The 25,270-nt window shown below is 45.9% G+C and overlaps 1 protein-coding gene across 4 annotated transcripts in view; it reads right to left on the bottom strand.

The window, feature by feature from the left end:
* Mta3 (metastasis associated 1 family member 3) overlaps positions 1 to 25,270 on the bottom strand; it is an 89,009-nt gene that overhangs the window by 17,091 nt on the left and 46,648 nt on the right. For 3 of the 4 annotated variants that reach the window (XM_059248350.1, XM_059248347.1, XM_059248349.1), the window contains exons 7-13: positions 23,277 to 23,351; positions 20,772 to 20,830; positions 15,604 to 15,728; positions 12,904 to 13,052; positions 11,928 to 12,150; positions 4,072 to 4,158; positions 613 to 759 (exon numbers count right to left, since the gene is read on the bottom strand). In XM_059248350.1, the coding sequence (XP_059104333.1) occupies positions 613 to 759; positions 4,072 to 4,158; positions 11,928 to 12,150; positions 12,904 to 13,052; positions 15,604 to 15,728; positions 20,772 to 20,830; positions 23,277 to 23,351 (865 nt within the window). The remainder of the gene's footprint in view (positions 1 to 612; positions 760 to 4,071; positions 4,159 to 11,927; positions 12,151 to 12,903; positions 13,053 to 15,603; positions 15,729 to 20,771; positions 20,831 to 23,276; positions 23,352 to 25,270) is intronic. The other variant, XM_059248348.1, reaches the window with a different exon arrangement.

A 25,270-nucleotide genomic window follows, 5' to 3' on the forward strand; every position in this document is an offset into this window, starting at 1 on the left:
CATCCGGGCAATTCCTTTCATGATTTGCTGCACTCTCGGGCAATTAAAAAAAATTGATAAGGTGAGGGAACTCGGGGACAGATGCCAAATCCAACACGATCACAGAACACTGAAGGAGCCCGGGAGCGTGCTGAGGCTGGACACATGGCAAAATAATCCTTCCTGGGCCAGGAAACTTAATTGAGCAGTGAGCCTGCAGAGCAGCAAGAAGATTCCTCAGCAGAAGCAACGGCTAAATACAGACTCGCCTCCAAACTGTGCTCCTGACAGATGTGTGCAAAAGGCATCTCCCAGGCCAGTGGAGGTCACGCCCAGCCATGTCTCACTGGCCCACGGCAGCCTTTCCCCTCACCGGCTCACACATTCACACCAGTCATGGCGTGGAATCGATTTTCCACCCCCAGGGGGCAGGGAACAGGAGCTCATGTAGCCCAGGCTAGCCTCAAACTCATTTGGTAAGCAGAACTGGCCTTTAGCACATGGTCCTCCTGCCTCCATCTCTGGAGTGCTGGGGTTACAGGCACAAGCCACCACATTAGCTGAGGACACCCACAAGCAGGCAAGGACAGAGTGGCCCTGGCCGGTCACAACAAGATCCCCAGGTTTACGTACCATCCAGGCCATTGTGATGACTGTAGTTTCTTTTCCCCAGAATGCTCAGGGATGTGTGATTCGGAGTGGTGAGCATCCTCTTGGTAGTTGGAGTTTGCAGGCTCGGCGGAGATCGAATTACATTAGGTTTCTTTGCAGGATGGATCTCTGATGGGAGAAAAAAGGTTTATCGGCTCAGAACATGGTATTGGAAATCTGTGTGGACTCTAACACCAGCTAATAGGCACACATCTTCTTTCTTAATGAGCTGAGAGTCGGTTCCTTGTGAGCCAGCCACGCACCTGCATAATGAGGTAGCTTCAAGTGTTGTTACCATGGCTCCTCCCCGGCTGGCTGGAGCTCTGAGCCAAGCCACTTCAGAATGTCACTTGCAACCACGCGGATTTGCTAAGGGGATAAAGTACTTGGTTCTTCAGCACGTTAGAAATCTAACGATCATCTGCAGGGGCAGCCTCAGGAAGCCCCGTCTCTGCGCTCCATCCACCGGGAGCAAGCGGCAGCACATCTGGTGTGTGAGCACTCTGAAAAATCAGATTCCTCCTCCGGCTGTAAGCCAGCAGGTCTGGGACCAGCATCGAATACTCTTAGGCCAGAACATTTCCATAACGGATGAAATTTGAAACGGAAGGTCAAACACCATAGTCAAAACGGAGACGGCACACTTTGCCCAAGGCCATGTCACAAAGCTGTCTGTGCGCATGGTGTGTGGTTAGGGGTCTTTACCGCGAGCCACATAACCCAGTACCACTAGCTCTTTACAGAGACGTGCAGAAACTGCAACATCACCGGAAGCGGATTTAAAGACCTCCGGCTATTCTTAGTATGAATACCTTTGCTCCAGAGCCTCACCCATTTGCCGATCCTCAGAGCTGTCCCCTAGCTCATCGACTACGCTCAAACCAGCCCGTCTTCTCGCCTGTCCAACGTGAGGGCCAAAACAGGCAGATTTGCGGGAATTTAGGAAAAGCCACTCAGACTGTTAGAACAACTATATGACTTGATCTGATCAAAACCTTACGATCATTAAAATTTAGGTATGGCTTGGCAGTACCATCTAAAACTAAGGCTGTCTTCCAACACGGTACGGATGGTTCACCAGCCTTACTTTACCCTGAGGCAGACAATGACTTTCCTTAACCATAGATGCAAGGAGGCCTCCGTCTCTGTAGTTCTTTAAACCTTGTGAGGTGTGAGAATTTTGTTCCTATTTTTTTTTCATCCATTCAAAACCTACAAAACTGTCAAGCCTAAGATAAACTACTACTGTCTCCAAGGCGGCCGACCTAGCACTCTATAGAGATCAGCACTCCCAGGGCAGTGGTACAGCATTGCCTGTCATGCATGAGGTCTGGGCTCAATTCCCGGACCACCTCACCACACACACACACACACAAGTCCTCCCTCCAAGTGCCCAGTGCACATTAGAACCTGTCATTTATCACATCTGATGCTTTGTTTGATTGCTTTTACTGTGTGATTTCCCCCACTTGACTCAAAATCTTGAAAGCAAGGTCTTATGTACGTGGTGTCCTCCAGATCATATTCTACTGTGTCTGGAATCCGGCACACACCAAGATGGGGCTAGGCTCAGCTGTGAGGAGAGAACAGTGGGGACTTATCTGGTGGGGACAGGGTAAGTTTGCCCACAGGACAAAGCACAGAAGGGGGTCTACTCGGCAATGCTAAACTCTTTGCCAGGTGAGAAGGGGCTTCCAGGAGTTGGTCCTGGAAGAGAGTACAGCAGCAGCCTTCAAGATATCCTCATTACCCAGGACATGCCAATAACCGCGTGATGTGTGGGAGGATATGAAAACAAGTCTTGCTTTTCTTCTTTAACTTTTTTGGAGACAGGATCTCATGGAACCGAGGCTGACCTTGAACTCCCGATCCTCCCAAGTGCTGGGACTAGACATGTACTCCATGGTTGTTTTATTTTATTTTGTAGGCCAGGCTGGCCTGGCACTCACTATGTAGGCTAAGACTTCCAGCTCTTTAGCCTCTGAGATCTAAAACAAGAACTCAGGTAGCAGAGTAACATCAAAGATGGAGCCCTGGGCTTCTCAGTCCGATGGCATATCAAGTTCAAGGTTACCCTTTGATTTTTTGAAGATTAGATGCTAAAGTCTGAAGACTTCAAACACATAAGTCTTCCTGACAGCAAAAGAAGGTTCAATGCAACTCAGAGTAGTTCCCCTTTACTGAGAAAATGAAAAAGAAATACTGGAATCCCAAAACACGTGTTCTCCTTACCTCAGAAAGGGAACTCATTTTCTGCTCCATTTATCTTAAAACTTTGGGAAAATGCTATTGCTTAGTAATTCTCAACACTATTCTTAGTTACAAATTTCAGCATGTAAATGGAACCATAATCTCTGGAGATTTCTGAGTCACATGGCATGACAGATATTAGAAAACAATAGAAATGCTTCCTTTCAACCCAGCCAGTGCATCAAAACTGTAACATGCATGTATCTGAGGCGCCGGGACGCAAACCCAGGACATCGTGCACTCTAGGCATGTGTTCTACCACTGATCTACACTTCACCTTCAGGGGGTTCTTTTGTTACTGTGGTTTTCTGTTTGTTTGTCTTTTGGTTTTGAAGGGGGAAGTTGGCTTTTGGGTTTTGTTTTGTTTGGGGCAGGATCTAGTGTAGCCCAAATGGGCCCTGAACTCACTATGTAGCCAAGGGGGACCTGGAATTCCTGATCCTCTTGCCTCTACTTCCAGAATGCTAAGATACAGGCGTAGGCCACCACTCCTGGCTGCTTTTGGTTCTTGAGACAGGGTCTTGCTAGGTAGCCCAGGTGGCCCTGAGCTCATGGGTCTTCCAGTCTCTGCCTCGTGCTGAGATTACAGGCATGAGTCACTATGACTAATTGATTTTTTTTCTTAATATAAGCTGAAAAATCAATTTAGTTCAGTTTTTTTCAACAATCCTCTATTTAAAGGGAAAGGTAAATTAGCGATAGTATAAGGATCTAAATAAAAATTAAAATGTTTGGGATATCCATCCTGTATTATTGAATAAATTTAAAAATGCCCCCTCCCTTCTTTCTTAGTTTGCTTTTTTTTTTGTTCTTGTTTTCAGACAGGGTCATGCTAGGTGCCCAAGCTGCTCTTGAGCTTAGAGCAATCCTCCTGCCCCAGCCCTGCAAGTGCTCCGATCACAGGCAGAAACCTGTGACAGGTGACTCATCTTTTTTTTTTCTTAGACTGTGTCTGTAACAGTTAATACAAATTTTAATTCAACAAACTTTCAGAAGAAGTAGACATATATACTTAACTCTATTCATTGATAATAAAAATTTCTAGTCCAAAATAAAACTCTACATATAAAGGTGTCCAGTTTCACCCATCTGAAGGCCTTGAATGCACCGAGGTATGCACCCGGAGCGACGAGATGTCTACACCATATAAAAGGTGTCCCTTGAGGTCTTCCTGTGTCAGGAGATACCCACCTAAATACCCAATGATACATGACAAAGGTTTCCTAGTGCTTTTGCTTTTCAGCGGGCTTCCAGAAAGTTCGGCGTGTCTGTCTGCATCTGAGGAGAGAGAGAAACACGGGACAAGAAGTGAGGTGACTTCTTCTTCCTTTACCACACACCACAGAAATAACAGGTGCAGGTGCGGGGGGGGGGGGGGGGGGGGGGGGGCGGGGGGGGGGAATGCAGACCGCCCACACGTTCCCACTACTTCCTCTGGGTTGGAGGAAACTGTTTTGAGTCTCGGATCCCTACACTGAATGAGAGACTCACACCAGCGTTCACATTAAAGCCGTGTGGGTGCAGGTCACACACACACACACACACACACACACACACACACACCATGTGTGCTCACCTGAAAAGTGACGGAAACAGGGCTTTCTTTCAGTTGTGACATTTCTACATTATGATAGAAAAAGACTCACAGTACACTCAGGGTGGGGGCAGTCCTAATGTGAGATCTGGCTTGGGAAAAACAACCACAAACAACAGTAGTGACGCAACACGTTCAGCCACCCTCAGCTTAGCTGGCGTGGGCCCCTCTGGGAAGCCCTGACCTATCTTGACAAAACGCAATTCCATTAGATGGCAGCCTGGTAAAGCCATTTGGTTCTACCGCTGTCCTGTTCTTCATTTCATACACCGATCCTTGGGCTGAGGTCTTAAAGGTCCCTATGAGCATCCATCAGTCACACTGAGGGCAGACACTGGCCGCCAAGTGTTCATCCCCTTCCATCCTATCCTAAGATATTTCAGAAGAGGAAGTAAAGCATACAACACGAACACCATACTTAAAAGGAGCGGCCATTAGGACAGGGTCAGCGTAACCCTACCACAGCAAAGAGCTGAGGTCCACACAGCTTGAAGGGACAAAAGAAAACGTGTACGGGAACTTTTAAAAATCAGCCAAGCACATCAGTTGCTTGTGTATGCTTTGCCCCGTCTCCAGATGTGTGACAAACACGTCCTCCGGGATTTCTGATCCTACTGGGATCGTTTCCTTTTGCAAGCTGAGCCTACTCCTAGGTGCGCGCGCGCGCGCGCACACACACACACACACACACACACACACACACACGCGCGCGCGCGCGCGCGCGCACGCGCGCGCGGAAGGTGACTTTGCCGCCCATAGGTCTTCTTTGCATGTAGCATCAAAACACACAGCTCTTCAATTTGGAACCTCAAATAACTTAAAGATTGACTTTGTCATGAGCACGAGTCCTTTTTCATCAAGGAAATGTTTTTTTTAAAAAAACTATTAAACAGATGGTGGAAATAGCATTAAAAAAAAAAAAAGACGACATTAAAATAGGGAAAGCACATGCTGCAGGTAGCTTGGAAACACCAGGAATCTGAGCCAGCTCCCCAATCACTGTTTACCTATATTGACAACTATACATGGTCCCATTTCCCCCCTTCACTCAGGTGACCACCTTTGGAAGAGTTGCTAAGTTGTGAAGTTTTTCACCTGTTACTGAATCATAATGACAATAAAGGCAGAAGTAAGCACATTTTTAACAAGCATATTAAGAAACACAATCTAAATAAAGATCAGAAACGGTCCAAACCCTGCACGGATCCTGCACCACGAGTCAAACCACCGAGCATGAACACCAAAGTTCCTTCTTCAGAGGACTACTGTGCCTCAAATACTAGTCATGTTTGGAAAAGAGACGAGAGAAAATGTTTTCATTTTTTTTTTTGTTTTCGTCTTCGTTAATTCAAGGAGCTTGAGTGAATCATCTTGGTAAACACCTCAGCATTTTGCACAAAGGCATTCTTCATTGTCCTAGTGACAAGATCAACTTTGCCCTTCAGTCTGCAAGAACACCAGGAAAACTGTCAACGTGGCGACCACTGACAAACACCGGGATATTACCATCACTCTGACAAGAGCCAGCAAAGCCATCAAAGATGGTCGCCGGCACCGTACCAACTGGGTTCACTTTGAACTACAGCAAACTGCCTCTAGTTGCTCACACTGGTAGCACCAATTATGTGGTATTCCCAGGGAAAGTGTACAAGTCCCCTCTGGAGATCAAAGCCCTCTAGCAGGACCCATATTTCACAAATAAGTCTATTTTTAAAAAATGAGTTGGTGTTGAGAGTTATCAGTCAATTATAAAAAAAAAAATTAGGATAAAAAGTGCTAAGGTGGACCTAGCTTTGCTCTAATATAAGAAAAATAGCAGCCATTCGGTAGGAGAAACACAGGAATGTTCACAAACCGGATTATCTGATCCACATTGCTGTAATCCTGGTCTACAGGCCAGGCTACACCAAGCTTTGTGCCCCTTGTCTATCCTTGATCCCCAAATGACTCGCCATCTCTACTTCAACAGAGAGGGGGCATAACAAGTGTGTGGAGAAAAGCAGCTGAGGGCTGCCCAGAGGAGCCAGAGGGAATCAAAACTGCCCAGAGACGATGGCAGAATCTCACTCGGTCCCTGCCTGGGCCCCAAGCTCATTTCTTTAGATTCCTACAGCAGAGCCTGTATTCCTTTGAGGTAAACATATAAAAATATCGATACTTTCATGACAGTTTTTGACCCTTTCTCTAATGTTTTGGAAATACTGGGGGTGGAGGGAGATTATAAAATAGAAAAGCTGCAGCCAGGCGGTGGTGGTGCATGCTTTTAATCCCAGCACTCGGGAGGCAGAGCCAGGTGGATCTCTGTGAGTTCGAGGCCAGCCTGGGCTACAGAGCAAGATCCAGGACAGACACCAAAACAATACAGAGAAACCCTGTCTCAAAAAACCAAAATAATAATAATAATAATAATAATAATAATAATAATAATAATAATAATATAGAAAAAGAAAAGCTGCAAAGTGGATTAATTGAAACGCATAAACAAGGGCTGGGAAGATGGTTCAGTGCGTAATAGTGCTTGAGTCCCAAGTATGATACCCTGAAATTTGAATTCTGTAATCCAAGCGTGCCCCGAGGGGGAGATGGGAGATAAAGGCAGGGGAATCTCTGGGCGCGCCAAGGCCAGCCTGGTTTATGAAACGCTGTCTCAAATGAGATAGGCAAGGGCTGACAGCTGAAGACTGTCCTATAACCTCCACAGATATGCTCTGTGTGTGCCTGCACCTCACTCTCTACATGAGTAACCACACACACACAGAGCAAAATTCATTATATATATATTGATGTGAGCTTTCAAGATCTCTGTCCAACAAAATCATCCACAGAATTTGTTTAAACACAGGGCTCAGGTTCTATAAAACAGGTTTTGACTGAAACATTTAGCTGGGTGTGGTGGCACTTTAATCTCAGCCCTTTCGAAGCAGAAGCAAGTAGATTTTTGTGAGTTCGAGGTCAGCCTGGTCCACATCGAGACTATGTCACGCACACAAAATAATGATGTTTGGAAAATACAACACAGACAAAGTCAAAGACAAAATGGGAGGGGGGGGGTATGTGCATCACAGATCTCAAAGTGACCTCGTTAAGACCAAAGTTTCCACGGACCAGGAAGACAGCTAATAGAGAACGGAAGGGCAAAAACAGTTGACAGGAAATACACACTGCCTTCCAATCCTTGCAGTGATTTTCTAAGTCACCAGCAACGCTAAATGGAAGCTAGTGGTTATGCCTGCCTCATGCACCGCCGGGCTGAGGGGGTCAAAGCTGGGCAACCTCTCTGCCAAAGTTCTTGAGAGCTGGGCATTCATTCACTCAAGACAGTCGTTGAGAGTATAAACTGGGTTTTCAGAAGACAACCGGGTAACGGATATTAAAAATCAAAATGCACGGTGACAGTGGGTGCCTCCGAAGAACACGTCAAGAAGGAAAAAGGTTATGGGATTGGGAACCAATGCATAGCTTACAAAGAAAAACAGTTTAAGGGCCAGAGATAGCACAGCAGTTACAAGCACTTGTTACTCTTGCAGAAGACCTAGGTTTGGTTTCTAGAACACATACTGTTGCTCAAAACCTTCTGTACCTCTAGGTCCTGGGGATTTGACCCCCTCTTTTGACTTCCATGTGTCAGACATACATGTGGTACACATACATGCACACAGGTCAAATACTCATACACATAAGTAAGTTTAAAATTTAAGTAACCATTCAAGAACAAATTCCAATTAAAGGCAAACACTACCAAAAATGGGAAGAGGAGCAGGCCTAGATAGTTCTCTCCTGCTGCTTTAGAGCTTGGAAATTCAGGAAAGTTTGAGCAATTGCTAACTGTAAAACAAACAAACAAACAAAAACTCCAAAAACCCCTCCCCATGTGACAAATATCTCAAGAAATGGGGTCTGAGCCAGGCAGTGTTGGCGCACACCTGTCATCCCAGCATTCGGGAGGCAGAGCCAGGCAGATCTCTGTAAGTTCGAGGCTAGCCTGGTCTACAGAGTTAGTCCAGGACAGGCTCCAAAGCTACAGAGAAACCCTGTCTCGAAAAACCAAAAATGAAAAAAGAAAAAGAAATGGGGTCTTGGATGCTTTCCAAGTTGAATTCACATCTTCAAACAGAAAAAAAAAAAACCCACAAAAACAAAAAACCTCTTCAAGAGACACAAAGTAACTTCATGATGGAATTACAGCTGGTGTGAGAACTCAGAACTTATTCATCTCTGCAAGCTAAGGAGGTGGCAGGCAAGTGACCAGGATGTGCTCTGCTAGAGTGTAGCCATGTCTCTGAAATGCTGCTGATGCCCCTTAAGTTAGCTTCAGTGTGAGGATCCTGAATGTCAAGTATCGATACTCCTGTCTCAGGTTTTAAAATAGTTTTGGCATGTGCATACGTATTCTATATACTTGTGTTTTTGTTTTGAGATAGGGTCACTATGTAGCCCAGGCTGGCCTCAAAGGAGTAGCAATCCTCCTGCCTCTGCCTCCTGAGTTGTGAGATCACAGACACCTGCTGGGAGGTTTATTTATTTAATAGGAAATACATTCCCATAATAGATGAACAATGGAATAAGTCTCACCCCATTTTCCCCTGCCTCCCACTTCCCCTCCCACAGCTACTATTACTTCTTGCAAAATCCCATTTACAATATTGCAAACCTTGGTGCATGTTCCTTGATGAAAAGAAAAGGCTGATGAGTGTTCCCTTACCCAATCAAAAATGCCCGCTTAAAATAGGGATTACCTACTGAGACAGGCTCTTAGGTGATGGACCATGCTACCCAGGCCCTGCAAGCTCGGCAGCTTCCCTCTTCTGCATCCTAATGCCCTGTAGCCCCGGCAACATGGGCTATGTGCTATGCAGAGGGAGCTACTTTCCTTTTCAACACTACTGGTTATTCCAAATGTATTCATCGCAACTCTATTCTTCAATACCTTTAGAATTACAAGCTTCCATCCTATCTGAAAGTACATCAGGACTGTATCAGGGACCCTTGTGCTTTATAGAAGAGCAATCAACACTGCCTTGGAGAAACCAAGGAAAACTTACTGGGAAAACACACGCACATGCACACGCACATGCACACACACACATATACACACATACACATACATTTACACATACAGACACATTCACACAGACACACACACACACACACACACACACACACACACGTGTCCATACAATACACACACATATATATATACACATACACACACATATATACACATACACAAACATTTACACATACACACTCACAGAGACACACACACATACCACACACATGCCCATACAATACAGATACACATACACACCACACCACACACACACACACACACACACACACACACACACACACACACACGGCTATTCATTTCCAATGGATCAGGGTTACTCACAGTTCATCACACTACAGAACTGAGATAAAAACATCTACTGAAGAGGTTATAACAGAGTACAGACAGCCATGAAGAGGTGATGTAAAAATCAATTAGATGCTAGGAAAAGCGTTCAGGAAGTACATGGTGAGCAACATTGAAATTTCAAGTCGTAAGGTAAAATTGTTTTAAAAGTGTGACTCTCTGTGTACTTTGATAAAGATAAACACAAAATAGAAGAAAATAATAAAGTTCTTTTTTGTTTGTTTGTTTGGAATTTCATCACAGCAAACGACTGTTCTTTCATTATTATTTTCCATGTACTTGAACAAGCAGAATATAGACACTTTAAATCTATTTTTAGGAGCCTGGACCTTCAATGGACAAAAGATTAGAATGGACTGACACAAAAACACAGTTCATTCAAGAATGATCAGAGCAAAGCTGATGTGCAAACACATTGGAAATCAACCACGAGCCAAAGGCAGAAGCGGCCTCACTTCGGCCAGTTGTCGCTGGTGGCTTCTCCTCCATTCATCAGAAATAAAGATGACACTGGACCCCCGCCAATTATGAGGAGCGAATTCCGTTCATTTCCTGTCTCACGTGTTTAAATTATCCCCTTTAAGAAATTATATAGAAATAAGATGTGTTTAAAATCAGCTAAACAGTTTGGGTGGATATATTTAATTTCCAGTTCCTTAAAATGAGAGAAAAAAAACTAATTCTCTGAACTCAGAAACGTCAGGACGGAACCAAAGGCAAGCCTAAATTTTCAAACATACACGACATAACACCACGGATTCCCTCCACGTGGGAGACTGAGTGCTCACTCTTCTTATGGGCTTTTTACCTTTAAGCTTAAAAATCTTTCAACCTTCTGCGGAGAATTATCTTTGGAAATAAGAAATTATTTTCCAGTCATTCCTTTTATGGGCATCCTCTTCAAATCAAAGTGGACATCTCATAATAATATGCCTTTATGCTTTTGGTTTTTTGAGACAAGGTCTCATGTCACTTAGGCTGGTCTTGAATTCCCTATGTTGCCGAGGATGACTTTGAATTACCAATTCTCCTGCCCCTACTTGCCCGGGGTTACAGGCACACAAGTGCCAACACACCCTGTTTCATAACCAATTTTTTATTTCATAGAAAAAGCACCTGAATAGCTTTAAGATTTTCCTACCTGTGAAGCCAACAGCCATTTTTTTTTTTTTTTAAATCCTTTAGGGAGACATTGCATGGCTCTACCAGCCAAGTACGCCTCCACAGCCAACACACATCATGTGTACATTTTCAGATATGTGGCAATAAGAGAACAGATCCCAGGTCAGGGAGATAACCTTTGTTCTAACAACAGCAACAGAAACATAAGCAAGACTGAAACGTGTTGGAAACAAGAGCCTGAGTCAGAGATGCTAAGAGATGATGTATGACTATGAAATGGAGACCAAAGTGGACGAAGAGATGCTCAACCACAATGAAAGCTGACTCTTGCAAGAACCAAATGTGTACGTTCAGGAAGTTTTCTTAAAGACCATTCTGAGATTTACTTAACATTTATTACGCTGTCTAACAAACACGGGGTTGGTTATGAAGTGCTCTTTTCTCTCGTCTGTAATGATGACTGTAAAAGGTTCCTGGGAAGGTAAGAGGCTTGCCAAGACATACTAACTAGTCTAAATTAGTAAATTTTACTCAAACCTCATGAATCCTTAAGACAGGATCACGCTGTCTCCTTAGGGAGTTTTATCCTAAGACCAACCTTTGGGTTTACGCTACCCCACAGCGGCAAAGGTGCTTCGGTTAAGGTCCCTCCCGCTCCCACCTCCTGATTAGTTCTACTCTGAAAATTCACAGGGATTTCAGCGTTGTCTTTCAGGGTGGGATGATATAAATGGCAGCAGACAAGAACAATGTTTAAAAAAAAAAAAAACCAAAAAAACAAAACAAAAAAAAAACAAAGGCTGTACACAAGAACTTATGTTTATTGCAAACGAACAAACGGAAAGAGCGCGAGGGAAAGAGAGCATGGTGAGAGGAGCGGAAACGTGTAAGGTTAAGAATTGAAAAGCGTCTTACATTCTGCCCTAATGGCAGCATAATTAATAGCAACAAACGGCCGTCTCGCTGCCTGCCGCAGCCGCAGGGTGTTTTTGCAGACCTGACGAGCAATTTTTGTGAAATACGTAGTATGGAGGAAGAAAGCTTGGCGGGTCTTCACCGCAGACTTGGGGCTCCCGGTGTTCCGGACCGGCATGCCTTGCATGGCCTGCCGGGACAGGTGGCTTCTCACGCGTGGGTCCTGCAAGTGCGGAAAACAACGGGATTTACAGAGGAGAACTCGCCCGAGCACACGGCCGTTTGCTATGTTTCCACCGTGTTCAACATCCTCGGAAGCACTGTAACTCGGGAACCTGCCCCCTCGAAGGAAAAGCGCGTGCACATTTGCAAGGAATGTGGGGAGTATGGCGTGGCAGCTCGCATGCACCGTCCGTAAGAAGCTGACAGGGTGGGGCTGTGGGTTATTGAGGAGTCCGGGGCTGGTACCAGCTCGACAGAGACTAACTAGTCTCCCTTTGGTAGGCACTGGTGCTTGACATCCTCAATCTATAAGGATTACTAAGTTCATCTTTCACTTAGTATTCACCCAAGAGTCCTTCTTGTCCTCCACAACACCCGAGAAAAGAGAACGTTTAATTCCTGTTTGTTATTTTATGTAATGAGATGTTTTCAACAGCATCTAAAGGTTACAAATTGTTTTCAAAACCAAGACTTATTTGTAAGCGCTCTACTGAGGCAAGCGTCTCCCACACACATTATTCTTTTGCCTGAATAATCTCAGAAGACCAATATTTTGAATACCTGAAAAAAATCCACCTTGTCTCCGCACCCACGTTCACACCCACCCTGAGTATGCAGTGCTGGGTTTAACTCTAAAAACCCAGCTTTGTTCATTTGTAAACCGCACGGCATCCCTGTTTCCAAGGAAGAAGCCAGTAACAGGAAAACGTGGCGTTTTCCTTCCCGCCCCCCTGCGAAGACTGTGCTCACGTACCTCTGCAGTAGGGCTGGGAGACTTCTGTTCTTCTGACTGGGTGGGCATTTTCAGACCGCCATACTTTTTCCAATACAGCCAACAGGTCGCACACAGTCTACACTGCATGTTAGGTGGGCCCCAGGAATACCACTGGTGAGACTGTGTGGCTAGAGACAGGGAGGGGGAAAGGGATGCTATGAGATCTGTGCTCTCAATGTGCTCAAGCCTCAGAGACACCCCGAAGCCACAGCTAGTTTACACACAGTGTCTTCTTCTTTCCCAAGGCTGTAGGTCAAGCATGAAAGCATAGTGCACACAGGCATTTTTCAGCACTCTGAACACACTGAGCCGTTTGTTTCTGCCACATGTCAGTGTTTGTCATGTGTATTAAGAGACGCTATTAGATGACACATCTTGATTTATGCCTTAGGCTGCTGAGATTTTGTTTTGTTAATTAAAAGTGATTTCATTATGTTCATGTCTAGAAATTGAGTCTTCCGAAGGATCTTATTGTTAAGCTCCTCGGCACTGTTTAAAACCTGAACCGGGCCGGGCGGTGGTGGTGCACGCCTTTAATCCCAGCACTCGGGAGGCAGAGCCAGGCGGATCTCTGTGAGTTCGAGGCCAGCCTGGTCTACAGAGCAAAATCCAGGACAGGCACCAAAATTACACAGAGAAGCCCTGTCTCGGGGGAAAAACAAACAAAACAAACAAACAAACAAACAAAACAAAACAAAACAAAAAAAACCCTGAACTGGATGGTTCAGAAGCTCTTGCAAGGATTAATAAGGTACTCAAGAGGGGACTCACTGGTAAGTCAGGAGTCAAATAAAAAGCAGAAATCTGCCTGTTGTTCTCTTACTCAGGAAACAAAAACCTTACTTTAGAATTTCTCCCTAAATACAGAATGGCCCGAAGACTATAAATCCCTATCAGGTGAGCGCGTGCAGCTGATATGGCGTCAAGTTTAGTAAGGTCTGACTCCAGCTGACTGACTGCTTGACTGGACACACGGCCTGTGTCAGGTTCTGCAGCTTACCCCTGTCCTTCCACGCTAAAAGCTTCCCAAGGTAGAGCCAGAGACAGGAGGGGACAGCATGGTGGAGTAGTTAAAAACGCAGGCTGAGCATTACCCTAGCTCTGGGGACAGGCCTCCCCTGTACGTCATCACCATCGGAGCAGAGCAGTCAGCTAGCCCAGGAGCGTCCACTAAGTAATACCTCACAAACCGGCATGCAAAGGGACAGTCAGAGCTGGGGACGGATCGGTGGCAGAACGAGGGCTGGGCACGCAAGAGCCCTTGGTCTGATTCCTACTTCCACCACCCAGAGCAAGAAAACATAGCGACTCTTACATTTTATTGCCTTTATACAATTCAGAATAATTCACATATTCATCGTGTACCAATTTTTTTTTGGTTTTTCGAGACAGGGTTTCTCTGTGTAACAGTCCTGGCTGACCTAGAACAAACTCTGTAGATCAGGCTGGCCTCGAACTCACAGAGATCTGCCTGCCTCTGCCTCCCAAGTGCTGGGATTAAAAGCGTGGGCCTCCACTGCCCGGCCATCATATACCACTCTTGGAAGAGTCCTTTCAAAGAGAAGCCTACCCCTTTTCCTCATCTACTTAAAACAAACAAAGTTGACTTTTAAGACAGATTTTATTAAAACATTTTAATTACATGTATGTACATATGAGTGCAAGTGTCCTTGGTGGCCAAAGGTGTTGGATCCCCTGGGGCTAAAGTTATAGGCAGTTGTGAGCCATCTGATGTGGGTGCTGGGAACCAAACTCAGGTCCTCCACAAGACCAGCGTGTGCTCTTAACCACTGAGCCATCTCTCTAGCCCCCCAAGTTAAATTTGTTCAAGTACAAATAAGGACACCCCAGGTTGTCCCCTAGCCTCCACATCCACCTGCACACCCTCACATAGTGACATGCACACACAGAAGAAACATCACTGTGCTATGGTGGCACATGCCTGTGATCCAAACTCTCAGGAGGCTGAGGCAGGAGGATGGAGAGTCAGAGGCCAGCCGTGGCTTCATAGGGAGACCCTGCCTCAAAAACCCAACCAAAGCTACGTAACAGAGAGGAGAGCTATTGTTGGTTGAGATTTTAAGTAAACATATATGGTGTCAACTACCATCAGATCACATCACTGACCCGTATAACACCAGGGCACACATAATAACTCTGCAAGCAGAGATAACTAGAGCAAGGCCTGAGGCCAAAAGCAAATATCACAGCATGGCATTTCCCCAACTGGTCCCTGGGAGCCTGAGGGCTATAGCATTGGCTTGGCACACACCTGCCTCTCCTAAGGAAGTATCAAGCACATTTAATTTGCAAGAGGACACTGAGGAACCCCCAAAGGGGATTTGGTATGTATCACAGTACCATGGTTTGGGCTAAACTAATATAACTGCCCACAGCTAAGAAAACACCTGCCAGCAAACACCGAGCCCGCAGAGGAAGCCAGAGCAAATGCACACCCACCTCACCTGCGTGGTGCAAGAGGACTCAGCGAATGAATTCCCCTTTGCTCCCAGCGGGAGACCGGGAGGGACACTCTGAGGAGACACCTCCTGCCTCTGTGCAGCAGTGACATGCTTTCTAGAAGCTTCTGGCCAGCTCCCCACCCCCACCCCCACCCCACCCCCCCCGTGGAGGACGGCTCCCCACGCTGAAGCAGGCACAGCCTCTGAGCAAACTCACCATAGCAGCTCTCACAGGCGCGCCCTGAGAGGGTGTTCTGGGGCTGGAACGTGGTCCCCACAGCTCCATTCACAGTGCCGGACTTGCCATTGCTGGTGGATATTTGGTTGGGATTTGGTTTGCTGCTTTCAATGAGACGTAAAGTGAAATGATAAAAATGATTTGTAGGACGAGACAAAAAAAAAAAAAATTAGTACCCCCCCCCTGCTAATTTACCCTCCCTAAAATACAAACAAATACTTATTACATTTAGAGAAGAGACAGGCTGGCAAGAACAGAGTGCTAAGAGGTACCCAAGGATGGCAGGCAGCGGAAGAGGACAAAGAGAATGACAGACACGGACAGACGTCGGGATGGAGGAGCTCGGGACTTTGTACACTAACCTAAAAATAACAGCAACAAAAACAACAATAACAAACACACACACAACACCCTGAAATGCATGGGCACACATGACCCCAGCAACTTACGTAAGAGGGTGTATCGGGTGGAATGATAAAAAATAAATAAATGAAATAAAACCAAGGCACTCATTGATATCAAATAAACTATAAACAGCCACTGTGCCGGGCACTCTAAGGTAAATGCGGCATCTCCTGTGTCCACACCAGGGCCATTTCTTCATAGCGCACTGTGAAGACAGGAGTCACTAGACTTCACCCTCATCATAAATCTTCCTGAGAAAATAACTTTTGGGTTGAATGAACTAAGCTAGAGGTAGTGCTGTGTGACTGGGGAAGCCCTGGCCCCGCTCCTGGTGGGGGTGTTGTTGTGGCTTCTGCAATGCACCAGAGGGGGGGGGGGGTGAAGCACAGATGTGGCTGAGCCAAGCGGGGCCACCCTCCACCCTCCACCCTCAGCGGAGGGGCGCCTGTCCTAGGCTCAAGATAAAAACTCCTATTATGTTTGGAGTTTTATGAGGCAGATTAGCATTGAAAATGAGGAAACCTTGGGGTCCACCCCCCTTCTATTTAAGAGAACACTTTTAGGAGGAAGAAAAGACAGAGGTCGGAAGGCTAACTGCAAACTGATCAGACACCGATAAGACTAGATGCAAACTTGTCAGAGACCGAGTCAGCACAACCATAACCCTTTGAAACGCATAGCCCAGACATATCACGGCACTTACTGTGTAAACACAGCTGACAGTGGGCTGATTCCCTGCTTAGAGCCGTGCCCGCGGACACTGCATGGCTGCATGCACAGGGCACATCATTTAGCAAATACCAATTCAATGAATAGTAAACAGAGAGCTGCCACAGAAGGGCTTCCTTAGGGAGGACTTTTCATCTCTGTTACACAGTGAGACGCTGACTCGAATGAATGAATGAATGAATGAATGAATGAATGAATGAATGAAACAAAAGGGTTTTGTTGTTGTTGATTAATTTTGTTCTTTAAAACACAAAGAAAAGAAGCCGGGCCAAGCATGGTGGCGCACGTCTTTAATCCCAGCACTCAGAGGAGGAGGCAGAGGCAGGCAGATCTCTGTGAGTTCGAGGCCAGCCTGGTCTACACAGTGAGTTCTAGGACAGCCAGGGCTATGTCGAGAAAGACCATGTCTCAAACAAGGAAAGATGTGGTTCAGAGAAACTAAAGTTCCCATAGAGGTGTAACATTTCCAATTGAAGAGAAATCTGCCATGGAGCAGTTGAAACAATGCTCCCACCCCTTGAAGTCAGGCCAAAAGTTCCCCAGAAATATGGAAACTTAGCATTTCAATGCAGGGCTCAATATCTGAGTCTAAGAAGAGCCAATGCTGGCCTGGAGAGAGGGCTCAGCAGTTAGGAGCACTTGCTGCTCTTGCAGAGGACCTGGGTTTGATTCCTAGCACCCCCGCGGCGGCTCACAACCATTCCTAACTCCAGTTCCAGGGCACCTGATGCCCTCTTCCGACCTCCCTGGACACCGGGCACACACACGATACACAGACATACAGGTGAGAAAAATGCTTATACACATAAAATACATAAATAAATCTAAAAGGACGAAGAGCTGAAGCTGTCTTCGGTTGAGGTGCCCGGAAGAGGACAGGGATCACAAACATAGCTGTGCAGTCTGGCCCAGGACACCGCCTGACCGAGCAAGCCACTGTTTGGGATCACAGTGACTACTGCAGACCTGAGCATCACTGAGGATAGCCACCCAAAGACTAAACCAAGGGCCCCAAGAAATGCTTAGGGAGACACTCCATCAAATTGCCCTTCCTTTAACCCACCCTCCTTCATCTATGCTCCGGCCTCCCACCATCTCTGGCCTCCTGGAGCATTTTGGACATATCATTCTCCTCCCTGGACCCCCCTCAAATTACTGTTTATACATAGTGGGAGTCGTGAATGGTTGTGAGGCACCATGTGGGTGCTGGGAATCAAACCCAGGTCTCCTGCAAGAGCAGTCAGTGCTCTGAACCACTGAGCCAGGTCTCCACCCCAACGCTGGCTCTTCTTAGGCTCAGATATTTAGTTTTGATCTTTTCCCATTTGATAGCTTCTCCCTCTGCCATTGGTTTGTCTCTGTGAGCAGTTTCCGCCACCCCACAACATCACAGTGACTTCCACATCACCGACTTCCTGGTCACACTTCACCAGCATCCCGCAATGCTCATCTCGCTTCCTCCTTGAAACACACCCTGTCTCTCAGCTCCCATGACTCACTGGGCCATCCATTTGCAGCTATGAGACACTATTTGCACTATAAACACTGAATTTATCCCTGCAAAGCCCCTTTCTGGTTGCTCTCCCTCAGAGATTGAACCTGTGATTTGAAGTGGATCGCTGTGTACTGTGAAGCTCACAGTGTGCCTCTAGCCTAACCCTTTCCCCTGAGGGTAAGATCAGTACGTTTAACGTGCTGCACACATACCCACTATCCCTTTTTGAGAGAACAAACTCCAAATGGCCTAACCTAATACTACGCCACCATTTCTGAGCTTAGTGACCGGCAGGACAATCCACCTAATGGTGGACTCAAACTTGACATGCCAAAGCCAGTCACCTCCTAACACAGCATCATTTCCAGAGCCCTTTATAGGTCAAGCTAGCTGGGTCACTTCTCCTCCTGAGAACCCATAACTGGTCTCCTCACAGATACGTTACTGCTTCCTGGATCCACGTTCCAAATGCAACCTGTGACCTTTTTCAAGACCATGATACACCTTCCTCCACACTTCATGTGATGGGCACCCCACACTGCCTGCCCTCCCCCCATGGCTGGCTGGCTACTCTTCCCACACTGCCATGCGATCTTTCTCTGGGCTCCTCAACTCTGCCCAGCCCTGTCCCAGCTCAGGACATCACTAGACTGGAAACAGCATTGGCTGTTGAGTACCTCTGTCGACCGCAGAGTCCACCCATACCTCCTCAGAGACGACTCACCCCTCACCCCTCACCCCTCAAAGTTATCTTCTTGGTCACTGTTCTCAGCACACACGGTCTGTACCGTATGCATCAGGGGGCATCCCGCCTTTTAAACCTTCTACCCCCAGTACCAACACAAGACTTTCACTGTCGGAGACTGTAGGACACTGCCAGGCTCAGAGCAGGACAGAGAAAGAGAATTCTATTAAAAAACAACAACATTCTATTTCAGAATTAACTTGGAAATTCCCTGAAGGACTCAGATTTACATACAACTCCATAACTCAGCTTATTTTCAAACAATGCATATGATGCACATTTTTTTTTTTTTTTATGAGTATGATTAGAAATGGCTTGTTCTCCAAGGATCACTTAAATCAGGATGTAGAAAACTTTTCTCGTAAAGGGCTCAGTAGTGAAGAAGTTCAGGTTTGGGGGTAATACAGTCACAACCACTAAATCCTGCGCTTGTAGTACAAAAGCAGGCTTGGACAGTACGGAACAAACAGGCCTGTGCGCCAGTGAAACTTATCTACAGCCAACAGGTGACAGCTGAGATTTCATCCAGACTAGTGTTGGGTCCCTGACTCGGATAAAGACACCAAAGCCAATGAAAGCTGAATACAGTCATTGGGCCACTGAGTCTCAGCAGGCTGGATGCTCTCTCTGAGGCGTCACCACTGTGAGGCATGGGAAAGCTGCTTCACGAGAAGCTCATACTTTGAGTCACAAACAGTGTTTTCTTCATGGAATGACACATTTAGAATTCGTAAATTAAATATATAATTTTAAAGGATCTCAAAAAGATCCTGCAGAAGAAATAAGGATAATTATGGGATGAGTAAATTCCAGTTTTAAAAAAGTAAACCAAAGTCAAGTGTAGTAGCGCACACCTTTGATCCAAGTGCTTGGGAGACAGAGGGAGGCAGATCTCTGAGTTTGAGGCCAGCCTGGTCTACACAGTGAACTCCAGGACAGCCAGGGCTACATAGTGAGACCACATCTTAAAAAAACAATCTCTCCACACAAACCAAAGAAAAACCAACAAAAAATAACAACTAAACCAGTTGTTTAAGTATATACATCTTGAGGTAAAAGATTATTATGAAAGATCACAATTTATTGTCCATGATGCCCCCAATACGTAAAAACATGTATCATGCAATATACCCAACTCCGGCAAAGAAAAACCTATACAAAATGGCTGTATTTAGCTCAAACAATCTCGGGGCAGCAGGGAGACAGCTGTGGTAAATTTGAGTGACCAAATCTAAGACTTCCACAATGGAAGAGTGCGATGCACGGAAAACAGCGAATAAAACACGAAACTGACATTTCACCTGTAAGGCCAAAAGACAGAGGGAGAATGCCGGGCCCGGGAAACCATCAAAACCCACTGACGGTTTACAAAGGCAACAGTGTAAAGTCCTCAAGGAGCCGTGCAAACACTACCCTTCAGAGGAGGATGCACAGGAACCAAGCAGCACTGCTCCGACAGCACAGAGGCATCAAGAGTGCTACCTCTATGGAACACAGCTTGCTTCTCACTGGGAAATCTGACACCTAATACAAGAACAACAGAGGGCCTCGCTGACCTCTGACCCTTCTGCTGGGCTACTCGGGGTCCTGTCATCCATTCTTTTCTTTCCAAAGTCATTGCCCTGGGACAACAGAAAACAACTTTGGGGCTTTGAGGAGGAGGAGAAAGGTAAGACACACGAAGAAATTCAGGTTTGCCGCGTTGAGTGAATGGCATGTTTGGAAGGACAGGATTGAGAGCGGGGTAGATATTTCATAAGAGCAGTTACTTACTAAGTTGGGATATACACTTGTTTCAGCTTGCTCTCGGCTTCTGCTGCTTTTAGACGTTTCTAATGTGAAAGATGGACAAAACATTTTACATGAAATGCATACTATTTATTAACATCCCATAGCCTTAAAAACACAAGAACAGAAACATTACAGCACAATTCATTCTTAAGAGTTCTCTCATATACACATTCTAAAGCTTCAGTAACGTAAGAACATCATTAGCTTCTAAACTACAGAACTGTAAGCACACATAGAAATAGATTTTTAAAGTAAAGCAATAAAAAGCCCCACTTCACAATCTTCTATGAAGGAACTAAAGAGGACTTGTGTGTGTGTGTGTGTGTGTGTGTGTGTGTGTGTGTGTGTGTGTGTGTGATTGAACCTGGGGCCTCACACATGCTAAGCACATACTCGTGTGTGTGTGTGTGTGTGTGTGTGTGTGTGTGTGTGTGTGTGTGTGATTGAATCTGGGGCCTCACACATGCTCTACCATTGGGCTTCACGTCAGCTCTCAGAGGACATTAACAATCACCATCCTTACTTTAGCAAATTCAGTTTTCTATTTTAGTTCTTATCTTTCTGGAAGGAATATGGGCACATATACTGTCCCACCACCAGCACACGCATGCATGGACACACACACACACACACACACACACACACACACACACTCCAAACAAACAAAAAACAAAAACTTTGCTTTTAGAAAAATTAAATATTTTAGATAGTTTCTAAAATCCATGCAAGAGGAAGTGACTGGAGTTACTCTAAATAAAATTCAACAAAGTGTTACCCTCAAACGATGAACCATATGTAGTAACTGTGAGTTCTGAGACAGGGTTTACCTGTGTAGCTAGACTAACCTGGAACTCACTACTGTGTTGTCCAGCCTTTCCTCAAACTCCCAAGTGTGGAGATTACAGGTGTGCACCTCTACACCTGGCTCTGTAGTAACTTTACACCTTGCCTGAACTCACAGAGCGCTGTACTGAAGCCCACCAGGGGCCAGATGCAGGGAAAGAGTGGGAAGGAGAATACATCGTCGGCTCTAGATCCTGATCAACGTAAAAATAAAAGCCAACAGAAATGGGCAACAGTGCCCGGTCACTGTCCCCAGAGAGACTACAAACCCACCCTCCAGTTGCCCAACCAGATGAAAACAAAAATATTCAGGGACAACTCGAAACTTGACCTGGAGTCAACATTTCGGGAAAATCATCTTTTAACCATCTTTAGGGCCGCGCCTGTGCCTTCTCTGGGGACACTTCCTGACTTGAACGGCACAGGTTTCTATCACAGTTGTTTCAAACACGCACTCTCTGGATTACATATGGTGTTGGCACTGGAAAGTGTTCAGTACGCTGTAGACTCCTATTCACTATTCACGACTACGGCAACTCCTGGCACTTGAGAGCCGGCCTTCAAATGCATTGGTACCGCATCCAGTACCTGCCGCTCGCACACGTAGGCAAATGCTCTCTGTTTTTAATCTTAGCCTTGTTCTGCATGCGACTGCGGGAATCTAAAACAGGCATTCACTGAGGTCATTTCAGAAACATGCCTTTCCCCAAAGGTAGATTTTTTTTTCAAAATAAGTAACTAAGAGCTACATGAATTTAGGACACTTGGGAAGAACTCAGCAATGAAATAGTTCCCTGCTGTTGAAAGACTTTGGAGCAGAAAGCATCAATTTACAAAGACTAAAGCTACCATACCCAGGCTTGGTGGCACACGCCTGCAATCCCAGCCCTCTGGAGGCCGAAGCAGGAGGAACTCAAGTTTAGGAACAGCCAGGGCTACCCAGCCAGGGCTATCCAGCCTGGGCTACCCAGCCTGAGCTACCCAGCCTGAGCTACCCAGCCAGAGCTACCCAACCTGAGCTAACCAGGGAGACCCTGTCTCAAAATGACAACAAATGTCTTACAATTAAGGTCAAAAGGTCAGGGGAGGACTGGGCATGTAGCTCAGTGGCAGGGTGCCTACCTACCACATACAAGGCCCTAGGTGTGCTCATTAGCATTTGGAGAGGGGGCCTCAAACAGGGTTGGGGGAGTGGGGAGGGGCGCTAGAGCTTGTGGAACAGATCCACAAAAATGTCACTTAAGGAGGGTTCGGAAAGCATAGCAATATCTGAATTTATAAGGCTGATGGCCCCAGGCTCAATTTTCCATCCATAAGAACATATCGTCCAAGGGGTTCATGACAGGGCTGTATTTCTAATAAACCCCACTCGTTGCAGAGAGATGGAGCCCCAGTCACAGAAGGGAAAGAAGGCCTCTCTCTCTAGCCACGTCTCTCTCTATCGTCGTTCCCAAGTCGTCACGAAAATGAACGCTGAGAACAGTGAACTATCAAGATGAAAACATCAAAAATAACATCCTAAAGACACAAAACGGTGGAATTTAAAGCAGGCTGGGGAAGGTGAGGCGGGTTCGGGGTTGGTACCAGCACTGACACAGACAGAAAGCTCGCTGTGACGCAAGGGTGCGGGTGGGACAGGGTTACCTGCTGCACGTATCTGTCAGTAGTTTTCCACATGTAATAATATTCAATGATGCTGGTCAAGGACTTCCACGGGAGCTGAAAGACATTCAAGAGGATAATGAAAACGACCTATGGCATAAAGTGTTTTCCTTCAAAACTGCTTCTTTCAAATGATGTAGCAAGGGTCTGCGTATTAGGCTCATTCTAGAAAAAAAAAAAAAACTTTTGCAAAAATAAACAAAAAAATAATTCTTAACAAAAGGTATACGCTATATTTAATAAGAGATCCAATCCAATGCATGCATTCCATTTTGCATCAATTTGATTAAAAATTATAAACCTCATCGCTGGGAATATCTCCTGACTTACTCAGGAAAGTTTCTAGCCCCGTGAAGCAGTTACGGGAGGGACTGAAGCACGATTAATTAACTAATTAAAACGGGCCTTTTGCATGCTAGGCAACTGCTCAGCCCTGAGCTGAATCATCACCTCTGATGCATAATTTCAGGAATATTATTTAAACAGTTCGAGGCCGAGTTACTCCAACTTCCAAAGAGGTCATCGCAACTGGGTGTCTTTTGGTCTCTGGCGTAATATTTCTCAACCCTTTCCGGACAACTCTGTTTTGTTTATTATAAATAAAACAACAGGCTGCATCTTTTGGGGGGGGAAGGACATAGCTCATCTTGTTTCCTATTGAAAAAGTAAGCTTGCCTTTGCTGTTTTCCATAATATTTAAAAAATCCTACTCCTAAGGCCTAGAGCAAAGAACACACTCCCTGCAGCCCTCCATAAATAAGGTTTTATGATCAAGACGAATGGAGTGCCAGGCCTCCACGGTGGCAGGAAGGGTTGATAGGTCACCTTGAGCTGTGGCTGGTTTTGCAAAGGTAACTCAGCCCTCTGACTCCCAGCATACCATAAGGAGTAACCACTTAAAATCGTACCCCTGGACAGACTCCTTAGAACTGTGGCTGCCGGGGACCTACCTGACAGCATCCGGGCCGCCCTACCACCTCCCCCGACTAATTTGCTTACATGTTTGTTCTAAAGAGAAACCAAGAATTTTAGAGAAAGGCGGCGTCTTCAGCTGATCCGGGTGGCGACTTTAACAGTGGTTACAAACGTGGTTTCTTTGCGGGATCACGGCATAGCCGCTAGCTTGAACTGCAGCTAACGCAAGCAGCTGTTCAGGATCTTTGGTTTTTAAACCCAATGCGTTCACCTAATGGAGTTGTCTGAAAGACCGTGAAAGGCACCTTCAGCAGGGCCCCAGGTCAGCCATGGCATGGTTCCTAAGCAAGCTAAGAGCTATCACTGTCTTGTTGAAAAACAAGGATCTGACAGGCATATATCTGGAAACCTGAGAAAAGGAAGTCAAGTGCCATACGCTGTACTTCATCCAATTCATTGAAGCCCACACAGGCCACGCCCAGCACCAGCTCCTTTCAACCATGGACAGTGGCAGGCAATGATTCAGTGTCACCTCTCTCAACCTTACTGATGGCTTCAGGAGAGCTCCCGTGACACAGGCTCACCAAGAGGTCGCCATCTAGGGGAGGGTGCCTATCAGAATCACATTGCCGCAACACTGCAACCCCAGCAATGACCCAGCGAACCATCTAAGCACATTACACTCACCACCTGAACGGAAGGAAAACTACTCCAGGAAAGGGGAGCGTGGTGGGACTTGCCTATAATCCCAGCCTTAAATTCTGAGGCAGGAGATCAAGTTTGAAGCCAGCCTAGACTACATGAGACCTTCTTTCAAAAATAACAAAAAGAAGGAGGCTGGAGAGAAACATTTGCTGTTCTTTTGGACGACTCTGGTTCAGTCCCCAGTACCCACATGGTAGCTCACAACCTCCTGTACTTCCAGTCCTGGGGGATCCAATGGCCTCTTCTGACCTCTATGGGCATCAGGCATGCATGTGCTGCACAGACATACATGCAGACCAAACACTCATATACACAGAATAAAAATAAATAGTAAAAAGAGAGTCTTGTGGTCCAGA

The sequence above is a fragment of the Peromyscus eremicus genome, chromosome 22, assembly GCF_949786415.1.
Source record: "Peromyscus eremicus chromosome 22, PerEre_H2_v1, whole genome shotgun sequence".
NCBI classification, from domain to species: domain Eukaryota; kingdom Metazoa; phylum Chordata; class Mammalia; order Rodentia; family Cricetidae; genus Peromyscus; species Peromyscus eremicus.